This window comes from Taudactylus pleione, unplaced genomic scaffold, assembly GCF_031769625.1.
Source record: "Taudactylus pleione unplaced genomic scaffold, aTauple2 ptg001452l, whole genome shotgun sequence".
Taxonomy (NCBI): Eukaryota; Metazoa; Chordata; class Amphibia; order Anura; family Myobatrachidae; genus Taudactylus; species Taudactylus pleione.
In genome coordinates, this window is record NW_028285850.1 from 63,904 (window position 1) to 85,351 (window position 21,448).

The 21,448-nt window shown below is 47.3% G+C and overlaps 1 protein-coding gene across 1 annotated transcript in view; it reads left to right on the forward strand.

Moving 5' to 3' along the window:
* Positions 1 to 1,073: 1,073 nt before the first annotated feature.
* EFNA1 (ephrin A1) overlaps positions 1,074 to 21,448 on the forward strand; it is a 30,236-nt gene continuing 9,861 nt past the window's right edge. The window contains exon 1 of the mRNA XM_088463792.1: positions 1,074 to 1,249. Within this exon, the coding sequence (XP_088319918.1) occupies positions 1,158 to 1,249 (92 nt within the window). The 5' untranslated portion in view covers positions 1,074 to 1,157. The remainder of the gene's footprint in view (positions 1,250 to 21,448) is intronic.

Sequence of the window (21,448 nt, forward strand, 5' to 3'; positions counted from 1 at the left end):
CCCATCAGACAGTGCTCCCTGCACAGTACTGTGGGATTACTACCCCCATCAGACAGTCCTCCCTGCACAGTACTATGGGATTACTACCCCCATCAGACAGTGCTCCCTGCACAGTACTGTGGGATTACTACCCCCATCAGACAGTCCTCCCTGCACAGTACTATGGGATTACCACCCCCATCAGACAGTCCTCCCTGCACAGTACTATGGGATTACTACCCCCATCAGACAGTCCTCCCTGCACAGTACTATGGGATTACCACCCCATCAGACAGTCCTCCCTGCACAGTACTGTGGGATTACCACCCCCATCAGACAGTCCTCCCTGCACAGTACTGTGGGATTACCACCCCCATCAGACAGTCCTCCCTGCACAGTACTATGGGATTACCACCCCCATCAGACAGTCCTCCCTGCACAGTACTATGGGATTACTACCCCCATCAGACAGTGCTCCCTGCACAGTACTGTGGGATTACTACCCCCATCAGACAGTCCTCCCTGCACAGTACTATGGGATTACCACCCCCATCAGACAGTCCTCCCTGCACAGTACTATGGGATTACTACCCCCATCAGACAGTCCTCCCTGCACAGTACTATGGGATTACCACCCCCATCAGACAGTCCTCCCTGCACAGTACTGTGGGATTACCACCCCCATCAGACAGTCCTCCCTGCACAGTACTGTGGGATTACTACCCCCATCAGACAGTCCTCCCTGCACAGTACTATGGGATTACCACCCCCATCAGACAGTCCTCCCTGCACAGTACTGTGGGATTACCACCCCCATCAGACAGTCCTCCCTGCACAGTACTATGGGATTACTACCCCCATCAGACAGTCCTCCCTGCACAGTACTATGGGATTACCACCCCCATCAGACAGTCCTCCCTGCACAGTACTGTGGGATTACCACCCCCATCAGACAGTCCTCCCTGCACAGTACTGTTAGACAGGCACCAGGGAGAGACCACCCCCCACTAGACATTCTCTAGCTCACACCAATCAGACAGTGTAGATAGCAGCCTGGTGTAGGGAGGGGTCGGACCCCGCCCCTCATTACTATGGAGCAGGCGGAGGGAGGGGGCCATAGAAAAGCCTGAGAGCTCCCTCCTCCTGCATAGACGAGTCACTGAGCTGCCCGGGGAGAGATGGAGCTGTGCGGCTGCTGGGTGCTGCTTCTCTGCGGCTGGGTGGTGTCTGCGGAGACCCACACTGTGTTCTGGAACAGCTCCAACAAGGGGTGAGTGCAATGTCCTGCAGCCCTGGGAGTAATGACCTGCAGCTATACTGGTGTGAGTGCAATGTCCTGCAGCCCTGGGAGTAATGTCCTGCAGCTATACTGGTGTGAGTGCAATGTCCTGCAGCCCTGGGAGTAATGTCCTGCAGCTATACTGGTGTCAGTGCAATGTTCTGCAGCCCTGGGAGTAGTGTCCTGCAGCTATACTGGTGTGAGTGCAATGTCCTGCAGCCCTGGGAGTAGTGTCCTGCAGCTATACTGGTGTGAGTGCAATGTCCTGCAGCCCTGGGAGTAATGTCCTGCAGCTATACTGGTGTGAGTGCAATGTTCTGCAGCCCTGGGAGTAATGTCCTGCAGCTATACTGGTGTCAGTGCAATGTCCTGCAGCCCTGGGAGTAATGTCCTGCAGCTATACTGGTGTTAGTGCAATGTTCTGCAGCCCTGGGAGTAATGTCCTGCAGCTATACTGGTGTCAGTGCAATGTTCTGCAGCCCTGGGAGTAGTGTCCTGCAGCTATACTGGTGTGAGTGCAATGTCCTGCAGCCCTGGGAGTAATGACCTGCAGCTATACTGGTGTGAGTGCAATGTCCTGCAGCCCTGGGAGTAATGACCTGCAGCTATACTGGTGAGGGCAATGTTCTGCGGCCCTGGGAATAATGTCCTGCAGCTATACTGGTGTGAGTGCAATGTCCTGCAGCCCTGGGAGTAATGTCCTGCAGCTATACTGGTGTGAGTGCAATGTTCTGCAGCCCTGGGAGTAATGTCCTGCAGCTATACTGGTGTCAGTGCAATGTTCTGCAGCCCTGGGAGTAGTGTCCTGCAGCTATACTGGTGTGAGTGCAATGTCCTGCAGCCCTGGGAGTAATGACCTGCAGCTATACTGGTGTGAGTGCAATGTCCTGCAGCCCTGGGAGTAATGACCTGCAGCTATACTGGTGAGGGCAATGTTCTGCGGCCCTGGGAATAATGTCCTGCAGCTATACTGGTGTGAGTGCAATGTCCTGCAGCCCTGGGAGTAATGTCCTGCAGCTATACTGGTGTGAGTGCAATGTCCTGCAGCCCTGGGAGTAATGTCCTGCAGCTATACTGGTGTCAGTGCAATGTTCTGCAGCCCTGGGAGTAGTGTCCTGCAGCTATACTGGTGTGAGTGCAATGTCCTGCAGCCCTGGGAGTAATGTCCTGCAGCTATACTGGTGTGAGTGCAATGTCCTGCAGCCCTGGGAGTAATGTCCTGCAGCTATACTGGTGTCAGTGCAATGTTCTGCAGCCCTGGGAGTAGTGTCCTGCAGCTATACTGGTGTGAGTGCAATGTCCTGCAGCCCTGGGAGTAGTGTCCTGCAGCTATACTGGTGTGAGTGCAATGTCCTGCAGCCCTGGGAGTAATGTCCTGCAGCTATACTGGTGTGAGTGCAATGTTCTGCAGCCCTGGGAGTAATGTCCTGCAGCTATACTGGTGTCAGTGCAATGTCCTGCAGCCCTGGGAGTAATGTCCTGCAGCTATACTGGTGTTAGTGCAATGTTCTGCAGCCCTGGGAGTAATGTCCTGCAGCTATACTGGTGTCAGTGCAATGTTCTGCAGCCCTGGGAGTAGTGTCCTGCAGCTATACTGGTGTGAGTGCAATGTCCTGCAGCCCTGGGAGTAATGACCTGCAGCTATACTGGTGTGAGTGCAATGTCCTGCAGCCCTGGGAGTAATGACCTGCAGCTATACTGGTGAGGGCAATGTTCTGCGGCCCTGGGAATAATGTCCTGCAGCTATACTGGTGTGAGTGCAATGTCCTGCAGCCCTGGGAGTAATGTCCTGCAGCTATACTGGTGTGAGTGCAATGTTCTGCAGCCCTGGGAGTAATGTCCTGCAACTATCCTGGTGTGAGTGCAATGTTCTGCAGCCCTGGGAGTAATGACCTGCAGCTATACTGGTGTCAGTGCAATGTCCTGCAGCCCTGGGAGTAATGTCCTGCAGCTATACTGGTGTCAGTGCAATGTTCTGCAGCCCTGGGAGTAATGTCCTGCAGCTATACTGGTGTCAGTGCAATGTTCTGCAGCCCTGGGAGTAGTGTCCTGCAGCTATACTGGTGTGAGTGCAATGTCCTGCAGCCCTGGGAGTAATGACCTGCAGCTATACTGGTGTGAGTGCAATGTCCTGCAGCCCTGGGAGTAATGACCTGCAGCTATACTGGTGAGTGCAATGTTCTGCGGCCCTGGGAATAATGTCCTGCAGCTATACTGGTGTGAGTGCAATGTCCTGCAGCCCTGGGAGTAATGTCCTGCAGCTATACTGGTGTGAGTGCAATGTTCTGCAGCCCTGGGAGTAATGTCCTGCAACTATCCTGGTGTGAGTGCAATGTTCTGCAGCCCTGGGAGTAATGACCTGCAGCTATACTGGTGTCAGTGCAATGTCCTGCAGCCCTGGGAGTAATGACCTGCAGCTATACTGGAGTGAGTGCAATGTCCTGCAGCCCTGGGAGTAATGTCCTGCAGCTATACTGGTGTGAGTGCAATGTTCTGCAGCCCTGGGAGTAATGTCCTGCAGCTATACTGGTGTGAGTGCAATGTCCTGCAGCCCTGGGAGTAATGTCCTGCAGCTATACTGGTGTGAGTGCAATGTTCTGCAGCCCTGGGAGTAATGTCCTGCAGCTATACTGGTGTGAGTGCAATGTCCTGCAGCCCTGGGAGTAATGACCTGCAGCTATACTGGTGTCAGTGCAATGTCCTGCAGCCCTGGGAGTAATGACCTGCAGCTATACTGGTGTCAGTGCAATGTCCTGCAGCCCTGGGAGTAATGTCCTGCAGCTATACTGGTGTGAGTGCAATGTTCTGCAGCCCTGGGAGTAATGACCTGCAGCTATACTGGTGTCAGTGCAATGTCCTGCAGCCCTGGGAGTAATGACCTGCAGCTATACTGGTGTGAGTACAATGTCTTGCAGCCCTGGGAGTAATGACCTGCAGTCATACTAGTGTGAGTGCGATGTTCTGCAGTCCCAGGATTAACTTCTTGATGGGATCAGTGCTATATTATACTGCAATCTGTGATGTCTTGTAGCCTTGGGAGTGATGACCTGCAGTGATACTTGTGTTGCTGTACTCCTGGCAGCAGTGTGCTGTACAGTAAGACTTTATATTTTGGGATCAGTGCAAATCTCCTGCAGTAATTCCTATGTCTCACAGTAATGTCCTGTAATACATCTGATGGGCAGTGTGCTTGGTGTCCTGTAATACATCTGATGGGCAGTGTGCTTGGTGTCCTGTAATACATCTGATGGCAGTGTGCTTGGTGTCCTGTAATACATCTGATGGGCAGTGTGCTTGGTGTCCTATGATGTCCTGTAATACATCTGATGGGCAGTGTGCTTGGTGTCTGTCCTATGATGTCCTGTAATACATCTGATGGGCAGTGTGCTTGGTGTCTGTCCTATGATGTCCTGTAATACATCTGATGGGCAGTGTGCTTGGTGTCCTGTAATACATCTGATGTGCAGTGTGCTTGGTGTCCTGTAATACATCTGATGTGCAGTGTGCTTGGTGTCCTGTAATACTCTGATGGGCAGTGTGCTTGGTGTCTGTCTTATGATGTCCTGTAATACATCTGATGTGCAGTGTGCTTGGTGTCTGTCCTATGATGTCCTGTAATACATCTGATGGGCAGTGTGCTTGGTGTCCTGTAATACATCTGATGGGCAGTGTGCTTGGTGTCCTGTAATACATCTGATGGGCAGTGTGCTTGGTGTCCTATGATGACCTGTAATACATCTGATGGGCAGTGTGCTTGGTGTCCTGTAATACATCTGATGGGCAGTGTGCTTGGTGTCTGTCCTATGATGTCCTGTAATACATCTGATGGGCAGTGTGCTTGGTGTCTGTCCTATGATGTCCTGTAATACATCTGATGGGCAGTGTGCTTGGTGTCTGTCCTATGATGTCCTGTAATACATCTGATGGGCAGTGTGCTTGGTGTCCTATGATGTCCTGTAATACATCTGATGTGCAGTGTGCTTGGTGTCCTGTAATACATCTGATGTGCAGTGTGCTTGGTGTCTGTCCTATGATGTCCTGTAATACATCTGATGTGCAGTGTGCTTGGTGTCTGTCCTATGATGTCCTGTAATACATCTGATGGACAGTGTGCTTGGTGTCCTGTAATACATCTGATGGGCAGTGTGCTTGGTGTCTGTCCTATGATGTCCTGTGATACATCTGATGTGCAGTGTGCTTGGTGTCCTGTAATACTCTGATGTGCAGTGTGCTTGGTGTCCTATGATGTCCTGTAATACTCTGATGGGCAGTGTGCTTGGTGTCCTGTAATACATCTGATGGGCAGTGTGCTTGGTGTCCTGTAATACATCTGATGGGCAGTGTGCTTGGTGTCTGTCCTATGATGGGCAGTGTGCTTGGTGTCCTATGATGTCCTGTAATACATCTGATGGGCAGTGTGCTTGGTGTCTGTCCTATGATGTCCTGTAATACATATGATGGGCAGTGTGCTTGGTGTCCTATGATGTCCTGTAATACATATGATGGGCAGTGTGCTTAGTGTCTGTCCTATGATGTCCTGTAATACTCTGATGTGCAGTGTGCTTGGTGTCTGTCCTATGATGTCCTGTAATACATCTGATGTGCAGTGTGCTTGGTGTCTGTCCTATGATGTCCTGTAATACATCTGATGTGCAGTGTGCTTGGTGTCTGTCCTATGATGTCCTGTAATACATCTGATGTGCAGTGTGCTTGGTGTCTGTCCTATGATGTCCTGTAATACATATGATGGGCAGTGTGCTTGGTGTCCTGTAATACATCTGATGGGCAGTGTGCTTGGTGTCCTGTAATACATCTGATGGGCAGTGTGCTTGGTGTCCTGTAATACATCTGATGGGCAGTGTGCTTGGTGTCTGTCCTATGATGTCCTGTAATACATCTGATGGGCAGTGTGCTTGGTGTCTGTCCTATGATGTCCTGTAATACATCTGATGGGCAGTGTGCTTGGTGTCTGTCCTATGATGTCCTGTAATACATCTGATGGGCAGTGTGCTTGGTGTCCTATGATGTCCTGTAATACATCTGATGGGCAGTGTGCTTGGTGTCTGTCCTATGATGTCCTGTAATACATATGATGTGCAGTGTGCTTGGTGTCCTGTAATACATCTGATGTGCAGTGTGCTTGGTGTCCTGTAATACATCTGATGTGCAGTGTGCTTGGTGTCCTGTAATACATCTGATGTGCAGTGTGCTTGGTGTCTGTCCTATGATGTCCTGTAATACATCTGATGGGCAGTGTGCTTGGTTCCTATGATGTCCTGTAATACATCTGATGTGCAGTGTGCTTGGTGTCTGTCCTATGATGTCCTGTAATACATATGATGGGCAGTGTGCTTGGTGTCCTATGATGTCCTGTAATACATCTGATGGGCAGTGTGCTTGGTGTCTGTCCTATGATGTCCTGTAATACTCTGATGGGCAGTGTGCTTGGTGTCCTATGATGTCCTGTAATACATCTGATGGGCAGTGTGCTTGGTGTCCTGTAATACATCTGATGGGCAGTGTGCTTGGTGTCCTGTAATACATCTGATGGGCAGTGTGCTTGGTGTCTGTCCTATGATGTCCTGTAATACATATGATGGGCAGTGTGCTTGGTGTCTGTCCTATGATGTCCTGTAATACATCTGATGGGCAGTGTGCTTGGTGTCCTGTAATACATCTGATGGGCAGTGTGCTTGGTGTCCTGTAATACATCTGATGGGCAGTGTGCTTGGTGTCCTGTAATACATCTGATGGGCAGTGTGCTTGTTGTTTGTCCTATGATGTCCTGTAATACATATGATGGGCAGTGTGCTTGGTGTCCTATGATGTCCTGTAATACATATGATGTGCAGTGTGCTTGGTGTCTGTCCTATGATGTCCTGTAATACATATGATGGGCAGTGTGCTTGGTGTCCTATGATGTCCTGTAATACATCTGATGGGCAGTGTGCTTGGTGTCTGTCCTATGATGTCCTGTAATACATATGATGGGCAGTGTGCTTGGTGTCCTATGATGTCCTGTAATGCATCTGATGGGCAGTGTGCTTGGTGTCTGTCCTATGATGTCCTGTAATACATATGATGGGCAGTGTGCTTGGTGTCCTGTAATACATCTGATGGGCAGTGTGCTTGGTGTCCTGTAATACATCTGATGGGCAGTGTGCTTGGTGTCTGTCCTATGATGTCCTGTAATACATCTGATGTGCAGTGTGCTTGGTGTCTGTCCTATGATGTCCTGTAATACATCTGATGGGCAGTGTGCTTGGTGTCTGTCCTATGATGTCCTGTAATACATCTGATGTGCAGTGTGCTTGGTGTCCTGTAATACATCTGATGTGCAGTGTGCTTGGTGTCTGTCCTATGATGTCCTGTAATACATCTGATGGGCAGTGTGCTTGGTGTCTGTCCTATGATGTCCTGTAATACATCTGATGGGCAGTGTGCTTGGTGTCCTGTAATACATCTGATGGGCAGTGTGCTTGGTGTCCTGTAATACATCTGATGGGCAGTGTGCTTGGTGTCTGTCCTATGATGTCCTGTAATACATATGATGGGCAGTGTGCTTGGTGTCCTATGATGTCCTGTAATACATATGATGGGCAGTGTGCTTGGTGTCTGTCCTATGATGTCCTGTAATACATATGATGGGCAGTGTGCTTGGTGTCTGTCCTATGATGTCCTGTAATACATATGATGGGCAGTGTGCTTGGTGTCCTATGATGTCCTGTAATACATCTGATGGGCAGTGTGCTTGGTGTCTGTCCTATGATGTCCTGTAATACATATGATGGGCAGTGTGCTTAGTGTCTGTCCTATGATGTCCTGTAATACATCTGATGGGCAGTGTGCTTGGTGTCTATCCTATGATGTGCAGTGTGCTTGGTGTCTGTCCTATGATGTCCTGTAATACATATGATGTGCAGTGTGCTTGGTGTCCTGTAATACATCTGATGGGCAGTGTGCTTGGTGTCTGTCCTATGATGTCCTGTAATACATCTGATGGGCAGTGTGCTTGGTGTCTGTCCTATGATGTCCTGTAATACATCTGATGTGCAGTGTGCTTGGTGTCCTATGATGTCCTGTAATACATCTGATGTGCAGTGTGCTTGGTGTCCTGTAATACATCTGATGTGCAGTGTGCTTGGTGTCCTGTAATACATCTGATGTGCAGTGTGCTTGGTGTCTGTCCTATGATGTCCTGTAATACATATGATGGGCAGTGTGCTTGGTGTCTGTCCTATGATGTCCTGTAATACATCTGATGTGCAGTGTGCTTGGTGTCCTATGATGTCCTGTAATACATCTGATGTGCAGTGTGCTTGGTGTCCTATGATGTCCTGTAATACATCTGATGTGCAGTGTGCTTGGTGTCTGTCCTATGATGTCCTGTAATACATCTGATGGGCAGTGTGCTTGGTGTCTGTCCTATGATGTCCTGTAATACATCTGATGTGCAGTGTGCTTGGTGTCTGTCCTATGATGTCCTGTAATACATCTGATGGGCAGTGTGCTTGGTGTCTGTCCTATGATGTCCTGTAATACATCTGATGTGCAGTGTGCTTGGTGTCTGTCCTATGATGTCCTGTAATACATCTGATGTGCAGTGTGCTTGGTGTCTGTCCTATGATGTCCTGTAATACATCTGATGGGCAGTGTGCTTGGTGTCCTGTAATACATCTGATGTGCAGTGTGCTTGGTGTCCTGTAATACATCTGATGTGCAGTGTGCTTGGTGTCCTGTAATACATCTGATGTGCAGTGTGCTTGGTGTCCTGTAATACATCTGATGTGCAGTGTGCTTGGTGTCTGTCCTATGATGTCCTGTAATACATCTGATTGGCAGTGTGCTTGGTGTCCTATGATGTCCTGTAATACATCTGATGGGCAGTGTGCTTGGTGTCCTGTAATACATCTGATGGGCAGTGTGCTTGGTGTCCTGTAATACATCTGATGGGCAGTGTGCTTGGTGTCCTGTAATACATCTGATGGGCAGTGTGCTTGGTGTCCTGTAATACATCTGATGGGCAGTGTGCTTGGTGTCCTGTAATACATCTGATGGGCAGTGTGCTTGGTGTCTGTCCTATGATGTCCTGTAATACATCTGATGGGCAGTGTGCTTGGTGTCCTGTAATACATCTGATGGGCAGTGTGCTTGGTGTCCTGTAATACATCTGATGGGCAGTGTGCTTGGTGTCCTGTAATACATCTGATGGGCAGTGTGCTTGGTGTCCTGTAATACATCTGATGGGCAGTGTGCTTGGTGTCTGTCCTATGATGTCCTGTAATACATATGATGGGCAGTGTGCTTGGTGTCTGTCCTATGATGTCCTGTAATACATATGATGGGCAGTGTGCTTGGTGTCCTATGATGTCCTGTAATACATCTGATGGGCAGTGTGCTTGGTGTCCTGTAATACATCTGATGTGCAGTGTGCTTGGTGTCCTGCAATACATATGATGGGCAGTGTGCTTGGTGTCCTGTAATACATCTGATGGGCAGTGTGCTTGGTGTCCTGTAATACATATGATGGGCAGTGTGCTTGGTGTCCTGTAATACATATGATGGGCAGTGTGCTTGGTGTCCTGTAATACATATGATGGGCAGTGTGCTTGGTGTCCTATGATGTCCTGTAATACTTAGTGCTGTACGGCTCTCACGTTCTGCAGTGGTAAGTGCAATATTCTGTTATGATTTCAATGTTCTGCACTGTGTGTTGTAATGCATGATTGTGTTAGCTCAGTGTTCTGCATTACATGTGGCGCAGTGTACCCTTGGTGTGATGTTCTGCATTACATGTGGTGCTGTGTACAGTGTACCCTTGGTGTGATGTTCTGCAGGACAGTGTAGTTTCCCAGTCGGTGACACATGCATCATACATTAGTGTTCTACCCCCTTTATCTCCCCCATGGGGTCTGACTCACCATTGCTCAATTCCAGGGCAGGTGCTGGGAAATATTCACTCACACCGTCACTTACTGTAATCTCCAGCCATGTACTACTCTGTACACTGTGTGTGTGTTATACAGTACATATACCACCGTCACTTACTGTAATCTCCAGCCACGTACTACTCTGTACACTGTTATACAGTACATATACCACCGTCACTTACTGTAATCTCCAGCCACGTACTACTCTGTACACTGTGTGTGTGTTATACAGTACATATACCACCGTCACTTACTGTAATCTCCAGCCATGTACTACTCTGTACACTGTTATACAGTACATATACCACCGTCACTGTAATCTCCAGCCACGTACTACTCTGTACACTGTGTGTGTTATACAGTACATATACCACCGTCACTTACTGTAATCTCCAGCCACATACTACTCTGTACACTGTGTGTGTGTTATACAGTACATATACCACCGTCACTTACTGTAATCTCCAGCCATGTACTACTCTGTACACTGTTATACAGTACATATACCACCGTCACTTACTGTAATCTCCAGCCACGTACTACTCTGTACACTGTGTGTGTGTTATACAGTACATATACCACCGTCACTTACTGTAATCTCCAGCCATGTACTACTCTGTACACTGTTATACAGTACATATACCACCGTCACTTACTGTAATCTCCAGCCACGTACTACTCTGTACACTGTTATACAGTACATATACCACCGTCACTTACTGTAATCTCCAGCCATGTACTACTCTGTACACTGTTATACAGTACATATACCACCGTCACTTACTGTAATCTCCAGCCACGTACTACTCTGTACACTGTGTGTGTGTTATACAGTACATATACCACCGTCACTTACTGTAATCTCCAGCCACGTACTACTCTGTACACTGTTATACAGTACATATACCACCGTCACTTACTGTAATCTCCAGCCACGTACTACTCTGTACACTGTTATACAGTACATATACCACCGTCACTTACTGTAATCTCCAGCCACGTACTACTCTGTACACTGTGTTATACAGTACATATACCACCGTCACTTACTGTAATCTCCAGCCACGTACTACTCTGTACACTGTGTTATGCAGTACATATACCACCGTCACTTACTGTAATCTCCAGCCACGTACTACTCTGTACACTGTGTGTTATGCAGTACATATACCACCGTCACTTACTGTAATCTCCAGCCACGTACTACTCTGTACACTGTGTGTGTGTTATACAGTACATATACCACCGTCACTTAGTGTAATCTCCAGCCACGTACTACTCTGTACACTGTGTTATACAGTACATATACCACCGTCACTTAGTGTAATCTTTAGCCACGTACTACTCTGTACACTGTGTTATACAGTACATATACCACCGTCACTTACTGTAATCTCCAGCCATGTACTACTCTGTACACTGTGTGTGTTATACAGTACATATACCACCGTCACTTAGTGTAATCTCCAGCCACGTACTACTCTGTACACTGTTATACAGTACATATACCACCGTCACTTACTGTAATCTCCAGGCACGTACTACTCTGTACACTGTGTGTGTTATACAGTAAATATACCACCGTCACTTAGTGTAATCTCCAGCCACGTACTACTCTGTACACTAGTGTTATACAGTACATATACCACCGTCACTTACTGTAATCTCCAGCCATGTACTACTCTGTACACTGTGTGTTATGCAGTACATATACCACCGTCACTTACTGTAATCTCCAGCCACGTACTACTCTGTACACTGTCATACAGTACATATACCACCGTCACTGTAATCTCCAGCCACGTACTACTCTGTACACTGTGTGTGTTATACAGTACATATACCACCGTCACTTACTGTAATCTCCAGCCACATACTACTCTGTACACTGTGTTATACAGTACATATACCACCGTCACTTACTGTAATCTCCAGCCACGTACTACTCTGTACACTGTGTGTGTGTTATACAGTACATATACCACCGTCACTTACTGTAATCTCCAGCCACGTACTACTCTGTACACTGTGTGTGTTATACAGTACATATACCACCGTCGCTTACTGTAATCTCCAGCCACGTACTACTCTGTACACTGTGTTATACAGTACATATACCACCGTCACTTACTGTAATCTCCAGCCACATACTACTCTGTACACTGTGTGTGTGTTATACAGTACATATACCACCGTCACTTACTGTAATCTCCAGCCACGTACTACTCTGTACACTGTGTGTTATACAGTACATATACCACCGTCACTTAGTGTAATCTCCAGCCACGTACTACTCTGTACACTGTGTGTTATACAGTACATATACCACCGTCACTTACTGTAATCTCCAGCCATGTACTACTCTGTACACTGTGTGTGTGTTATACAGTACATATACCACCGTCACTTAGTGTAATCTCCAGCCACGTACTACTCTGTACACTGTGTTATACAGTACATATACCACCGTCACTTAGTGTAATCTCCAGCCACGTACTACTCTGTACACTGTGTTATACAGTACATATACCACCGTCACTTACTGTAATCTCCAGCCACGTACTACTCTGTACACTGTGTGTTATACAGTACATATACCACCGTCACTTACTGTAATCTCCAGCCACGTACTACTCTGTACACTGTGTGTTATACAGTACATATACCACCGTCACTTAGTGTAATCTCCAGCCACGTACTACTCTGTACACTGTGTTATACAGTACATATACCACCGTCACTTAGTGTAATCTCCAGCCAGGTACTACTCTGTACACTGTGTTATACAGTACATATACCACCGTCACTTACTGTAATCTCCAGCCATGTACTACTCTGTACACTGTGTGTGTTATACAGTACATATACCACCGTCACTTAGTGTAATCTCCAGCCACGTACTACTCTGTACACTGTGTTATACAGTACATATACCACCGTCACTTAGTGTAATCTCCAGCCACGTACTACTCTGTACACTGTGTTATACAGTACATATACCACCGTCACTTACTGTAATCTCCAGCCACGTACTACTCTGTACACTGTGTGTGTTATACAGTACATATACCACCGTCACTTACTGTAATCTCCAGCCACGTACTACTCTGTACACTGTGTTATACAGTACATATACCACCGTCACTTACGGTAATCTCCAGCCACGTACTACTCTGTACACTGTTATACAGTACATATACCACCGTCACTTACTGTAATCTCCAGCCACGTACTACTCTGTACACTGTGTTATGCAGTACATATACCACCGTCACTTACTGTAATCTCCAGCCACGTACTACTCTGTACACTGTGTGTTATGCAGTACATATACCACCGTCACTTACTGTAATCTCCAGCCACGTACTACTCTGTACACTGTGTGTGTGTTATACAGTACATATACCACCGTCACTTAGTGTAATCTCCAGCCACGTACTACTCTGTACACTGTGTTATACAGTACATATACCACCGTCACTTAGTGTAATCTTTAGCCACGTACTACTCTGTACACTGTGTTATACAGTACATATACCACCGTCACTTACTGTAATCTCCAGCCATGTACTACTCTGTACACTGTGTGTGTTATACAGTACATATACCACCGTCACTTAGTGTAATCTCCAGCCACGTACTACTCTGTACACTGTTATACAGTACATATACCACCGTCACTTACTGTAATCTCCAGGCACGTACTACTCTGTACACTGTGTGTGTTATACAGTACATATACCACCGTCACTTAGTGTAATCTCCAGCCACGTACTACTCTGTACACTGTGTTATACAGTACATATACCACCGTCACTTAGTGTAATCTCCAGCCAGGTACTACTCTGTACACTGTGTTATACAGTACATATACCACCGTCACTTACTGTAATCTCCAGCCATGTACTACTCTGTACACTGTGTGTGTTATACAGTACATATACCACCGTCACTTAGTGTAATCTCCAGCCACGTACTACTCTGTACACTGTGTTATACAGTACATATACCACCGTCACTTAGTGTAATCTCCAGCCACGTACTACTCTGTACACTGTGTTATACAGTACATATACCACCGTCACTTACTGTAATCTCCAGCCACGTACTACTCTGTACACTGTTATACAGTACATATACCACCGTCACTGTAATCTCCAGCCACGTACTACTCTGTACACTGTGTGTTATACAGTACATATACCACCGTCACTTACTGTAATCTCCAGCCACATACTACTCTGTACACTGTGTTATACAGTACATATACCACCGTCACTTACTGTAATCTCCAGCCACGTACTACTCTGTACACTGTTATACAGTACATATACCACCGTCACTTACTGTAATCTCCAGCCACGTACTACTCTGTACACTGTGTGTGTGTTATACAGTACATATACCACCGTCACTTACTGTAATCTCCAGCCACGTACTACTCTGTACACTGTGTGTGTTATACAGTACATATACCACCGTCGCTTACTGTAATCTCCAGCCACGTACTACTCTGTACAATGTGTTATACAGTACATATACCACCGTCACTTACTGTAATCTCCAGCCACATACTACTCTGTACACTGTGTGTGTGTTATACAGTACATATACCACCGTCACTTACTGTAATCTCCAGGCACGTACTACTCTGTACACTGTGTGTGTTATACAGTAAATATACCACCGTCACTTAGTGTAATCTCCAGCCACGTACTACTCTGTACACTAGTGTTATACAGTACATATACCACCGTCACTTACTGTAATCTCCAGCCATGTACTACTCTGTACACTGTTATACAGTACATATACCACCGTCACTGTAATCTCCAGCCACGTACTACTCTGTACACTGTGTGTGTTATACAGTACATATACCACCGTCGCTTACTGTAATCTCCAGCCACGTACTACTCTGTACAATGTGTTATACAGTACATATACCACCGTCACTTACTGTAATCTCCAGCCACATACTACTCTGTACACTGTGTGTGTGTTATACAGTACATATACCACCGTCACTTACTGTAATCTCCAGCCACGTACTACTCTGTACACTGTGTGTTATACAGTACATATACCACCGTCACTTAGTGTAATCTCCAGCCACGTACTACTCTGTACACTGTGTGTTATACAGTACATATACCACCGTCACTTACTGTAATCTCCAGCCATGTACTACTCTGTACACTGTGTGTGTGTTATACAGTACATATACCACCGTCACTTAGTGTAATCTCCAGCCACGTACTACTCTGTACACTGTGTTATACAGTACATATACCACCGTCACTTAGTGTAATCTCCAGCCACGTACTACTCTGTACACTGTGTTATACAGTACATATACCACCGTCACTTACTGTAATCTCCAGCCACGTACTACTCTGTACACTGTGTGTGTTATACAGTACATATACCACCGTCACTTACTGTAATCTCCAGCCACGTACTACTCTGTACACTGTGTTATACAGTACATATACCATGCATTGTGTATTTTATAGGCTCTATACAGTATATATACAATGTATCAGGTGTTCTAAGGATCTATATAGTGTATATACAATGTATAGAACCTACTGGACGGACGTATAGATTTTGGGGTCTATTTACTAAGCCTTGGAATAAGATACAGAGATAAAATCCTAAACCAACCAGCTCCTGTCATTTTTCAAACACAGCCAGTAACATGGCAGTTAGGAGCTGTTTGGTTGGGACTTTATCTCCATGCAAGGCTTAGTACGTAGACCCCAGTGTGAGCTATAATGTCACTACCTGTGGGAGTAACATGGTATCACTGTAGGGAATACATGGCTGGTAATGGGGGTTGGAGTGTTGTTATCTCAGAGTGTAACTCCTGGAGGTTAATGGGCAGAGGAGGGGGAGGGGGGAGAGGCGAGGGGGGAGGGGGTATTGTCCAGTAAGTCTGTTTGGGGAAAGCTACATTGCAGGGCGGCCAGCTGTAGCTGTAATAATGGCCTCACCACAGGGGGATTAGTAGTGGGGATGGGGGCTCGGGCATTGCTGTCAGTCTCCCCTGTGATGACATGACTCCATAATACAGCTCCACACATTCTCTCACGCCCAGCCCAAAACTGCACCCAACTCACAAGCTCTCTGTGTGCGTACTGTACTATTACCAGGGTCCCAGGCTGACGTTACTCTGTGTGCGTACTGTACTATTACCAGGGTCCCAGGCTGACGTTACTCTGTGTGCGTACTGTACTATTACCAGGGTCCCAGGCTGACGTTACTCTGTTACTGGAGGTGCATACTATGTACTGTACTATTACCAGGGTCCCAGGCTGACGTTACTCTGTGTTACTGGAGGTGCATACTATGTACTGTACTATTACCAGGGTTCCCAGGCTGACGTTACTCTGTTACTGGAGGTGCATACTATGTACTGTACTATTACCAGGGTTCCCAGGCTGACGTTACTCTGTGTTACTGGAGGTGCATACTATGTACTGTACTATTACCAGGGTTCCCAGGCTGACGTTACTCTGTGTTACTGGAGGTGCATACTATGTACTGTACTATTACCAGGGTTCCCAGGCTGATGTTACTGGAGGTGCATACTATGTACTGTACTATTACCAGGGTTCCCAGGCTGACGTTACTCTGTGTTACTGGAGGTGCATACTATGTAGTGTTGTATTATTTGCTTCATAGTAATGGGGAGCTCTGTGTAGTATTACTCTATATTAATACTCTGCTGTTTAGCAGGATATAATTAGTATAGTAACTGGGTACTCTGCGGCATAGTATTATAGTAGCTAGATAGTATTAGTGCAGTGCCTGGGTAGTCTGCGCCATAGTATTAGGGCAGTGCCTGGGCAGTACATAGTATTAGGGCAGTGTCTGGGCAGTACATAGTATTAGTGCAGTACATAGTATTAGGGCAGTGTCTGGGCAGTACATAGTATTAGTGCAGTACATAGTATTAGTGCAGTGCCTGGGTAGTCTGCGCCATAGTATTAGGGCAGTACATAGTATTAGGGCAGTACATAGTATTAGGGCAGTGCCTGGGTAGTACATAGTATTAGGGCAGTACATAGTTAGTGCAGTATATAGTATTAGTGCAGTGCCTGGGTAGTACATAGTATTAGTGCAGTACATAGTATTAGGGCAGTGTCTGGGCAGTACATAGTATTAGGGCAGTACATAGTATTAGGGCAGTACATAGTATTAGGGCAGTACATAGTATTAGGGCAGTACATAGTATTAGGGCAGTGTCTGGGCAGTACATAGTATTAGTGCAGTACATAGTATTAGGGCAGTGTCTGGGCAGTACATAGTATTAGTGCAGTACATAGTATTAGTGCAGTGCCTGGGTAGTACATAGTATTAGGGCAGTACATAGTGTTAGTGCAGTATATAGTATTAGTGCAGTGCCTGGGTAGTACATAGTATTAGTGCAGTGCCTGGGTAGTACATAGTATTAGTGCAGTACATAGTATTAGGGCAGTGTCTGGGCAGTACATAGTATTAGTGCAGTGCCTGGGTAGTACATAGTATTAGGGCAGTACATAGTATTAGTGCAGTACATAGTATTAGTGCAGTGCCTGGGTAGTACATAGTATTAGGGCAGTACATAGTGTTAGTGCAGTATATAGTATTAGTGCAGTGCCTGGGTAGTACATAGTATTAGGGCAGTACATAGTGTTAGTGCAGTATATAGTATTAGTGCAGTGCCTGGGTAGTACATAGTATTAGGGCAGTACATAGTGTTAGTGCAGTATATAGTATTAGTGCAGTGCCTGGGTAGTACATAGTATTAGTGCAGTATATAGTGTTAGTGCAGTGTATATAGTATTAGTGCAGTGCCTGGGTAGTACATAGTATTAGTGCAGTACATAGTATTAGTGCAGCACATAGTATTAGGGCAGTGTCTGGGCAGTACATAGTATTAGTGCAGTACATAGTATTAGTGCAGTGTCTGGGCAGTACATAGTATTAGTGCAGTACATAGTATTAGTGCAGTACATAGTATTAGTGCAGTACATAGTATTAGGGCAGTACATAGTATTAGTGCAGTACATAGTATTAGTGCAGTACATAGTATTAGGGTAGTGTCTGGGCAGTACATAGTATTAGTGCAGTACATAGTATTAGTGCAGTGCCTGGGTAGTACATAGTATTAGTGCAGTACATAGTATTAGTGCAGTACATAGTATTAGTGCAGTACATAGTATTAGTGCAGTACATAGTATTAGTGCAGTGCCTGGGCAGTACATAGTATTAGTGCAGTACATAGTATTAGTGCAGTGCCTGGGTAGTACATAGTATTAGTGCAGTGCCTGGGCAGTACATAGTATTAGTGCAGTACATAGTATTAGGGCAGTACATAGTATTAGGGCAGTGTCTGGGCAGTACATAGTATTAGTGCAGTACATAGTATCAGGGCAGTGTCTGGGCAGTACATAGTATTAGTGCAGTGTCCGGGTACTCTGCGGCATAGTATTAGTGCAGTGCCTGGGCAGTACATAGTATTAGGGCAGTACATAGTATTAGTGCAGTACATAGTATTATTGCAGTGCCTGGGTAGTACATAGTATTAGGGCAGTGTCTGGGCAGTACATAGTATTAGTGCAGTACATAGTATTAGTGCAGTACATAGTATTAGGGCAGTGCCTGGGTAGTACATAGTATTAGGGCAGTGTCTGGGCAGTACATAGTATTAGTGCAGTACATAGTATTAGGGCAGTGTCTGGGCAGTACATAGTATTAGTGCAGTACATAGTATTAGTGCAGTGCCTGGGCAGTACATAGTATTAGTGCAGTACATAGTATTAGGGCAGTACATAGTATTAGTGCAGTGTCTGGGCAGTACATAGTATTAGTGCAGTGTCCGGGTACTCTGCGGCATAGTATTAGGGCAGTGCCTGGGCAGTACATAGTATCAGGGCAGTACATAGTATCAGGGCAGTACATAGTATCAGGGCAGTACATAGTATCAGGGCAGTGCCTGGGCAGTACATAGTATTAGTGCAGTGACGGGGACTGTGTTTTCCCTTACGGAAGGTTGGTCAGGAAGCCTCCTCTCCCCCCATTCCCGGGCATGAGGCCAGCTCCTGAGAGCCTTGTACACCCTGATGTACAAGCACTCGGCCATGTAACATTCCTGCACTTGTCACTGTGGTGCTGGAGCCGCACAGACAGAACTAGATCCATCAGTCTCACATAGAACAACTGAGTCAGCTGACAGGTAGGCCTGCCAAGAGGAACGCTGCCGCTCCCAGCTACTCCCAGGAGCTTGCAATCTACTAGGCTCCAGCTTCTAGGCTGTTATGTTTTTGGCTTGAGCAGAAAATGTGGTTAGTTGGGAATTTTAATTCTCCACAAACACAAAAGTGAATCCTGTGTGTCAGTCTCTGGGAGTGTGTGTGTGTCAGTCTCTGTGTGTGTGTGTGTGTGTGTGTGTGTGTGTGTCTTTGTGTGTGTCAGTCAGTCAGTCTCTGGGATTGTGGGCCTGAATTAGAGCCGAACGCTCTGACCAGAGCGCTCGCTCTGAATCAGGGCCCTCCTCCATGAAAATGGAGCGTCCTCCTGGACGCTCGCATAGCTGTGGGTGACCACCCACAGCTTATGCGAGCGTCCATGATGATGGTCAAGACCATCGGGCTTGCGACGGAGACCCTGCGGTAGGGTCTCGCTGCTGCAAGCCCTGGAGTGATTTTGGCTCTATCAGAGCCAAAATCACTCCCACTGACATCACTAGTGATGTCAGGGTGCCGGCTTCAGACGGTAGGCGTTCCCATGGGAACGCCTCCGTCTGGCAGCCATGCCCCCGGCACGCTCACCAAAGGGGGCGTGCTGTCAATCAACATCGACAGCACGCCCACTTTTGGTGCGAGACCCGGAGGGACGGAGAGCCCGTCGCTATCCGGGTCTCGCGCATGCGCACGACGGAGATGCCTCCGTCGTGCGCATGCACAGTGGGGCAACATCGACCCGCTTGCGAGCGTCCTGCGCTCGCGAGCAGGTCTGAATGACTCCCTGTGTGTGTTTGTGTCAGTCTGTCTCTGGGTGTGTGTGTGTGTCAGTCAGTCTCTGGGAGTGTGTGTGTGTCAGTCAGTCTCTGGGAGTGTGTGTGTGTCAGTCAGTCTCTGGGAGTGTGTGTGTCAGTCAGTCTCTGGGAGTGTGTGTGTCAGTCAGTCTCTGGGAGTGTGTGTGTCAGTCAGTCTCTGGGAGTGTGTGTGTGTGTCAGTCAGTCTCTGGGAGTGTGTGTGTGTGTGTCAGTCAGTCTCTGGGAGTGTGTGTGTGTGTGTCAGTCAGTCTCTGGGAGTGTGTGTGTGTGTGTCAGTCAGTCTCTGGGAGTGTGTGTCAGTCAGTCTCTGGGAGTGTGTGTCAGTCAGTCTCTGGGAGTGTGTGTCAGTCAGTCAGTCTCTGGGAGTGTGTGTCAGTCAGTCAGTCTCTGGGAGTGTGTGTCAGTCAGTCAGTCTCTGGGAGTGTGTGTCAGTCAGTCAGTCTCTGGGAGTGTGTGTCAGTCAGTCAGTCTCTGGGAGTGTGTGTGTGTGTGTGTCAGTCAGTCTCTGGGAGTGTGTGTGTGTGTGTCAGTCAGTCTCTGGGAGTGTGTGTGTGTGTGTCAGTCAGTCTCTGGGAGTGTGTGTCAGTCAGTCTCTGGGAGTGTGTGTCAGTCAGTCTCTGGGAGTGTGTGTCAGTCAGTCAGTCTCTGGGAGTGTGTGTCAGTCAGTCAGTCTCTGGGAGTGTGTGTCAGTCAGTCAGTCTCTGGGAGTGTGTGTCAGTCAGTCAGTCTCTGGGAGTGTGTGTGTGTGTGTGTCAGTCAGTCTCTGGGAGTGTGTGTGTGTGTGTGTCAGTCAGTCTCTGGGAGTGTGTGTGTGTGTCAGTCAGTCTCTGGGAGTGTGTGTGTGTGTCAGTCAGTCTCTGGGATTGTGTGTGTGTGTGGCAGTCAGTCTCTGGGATTGTGTGTGTGTGTGGCAGTCAGTCTCTGGGATTGTGTGTGTGTGTGGCAGTCAGTCTCTGGGATTGTGTGTGTGTGTGGCAGTCAGTCTCTGGGATTGTGTGTGTGTGTGGCAGTCAGTCTCTGGGAGTGTGTGTGTGTGTGTGTGGCAGTCAGTCTCTGGGAGTGTGTGTGTGGCAGTCTCTGGAATTGTGTGTGTGTGTGTGTGTGTGGCAGTCTCTGGGACGGGGGTGACTTATCTCAGGCATCAGTGCTGGCTAAGGTTACTGGATGTGAGAAGTGGAATTACCAGTTCCTAGCAGCATGGTCAGAATGTCAGGA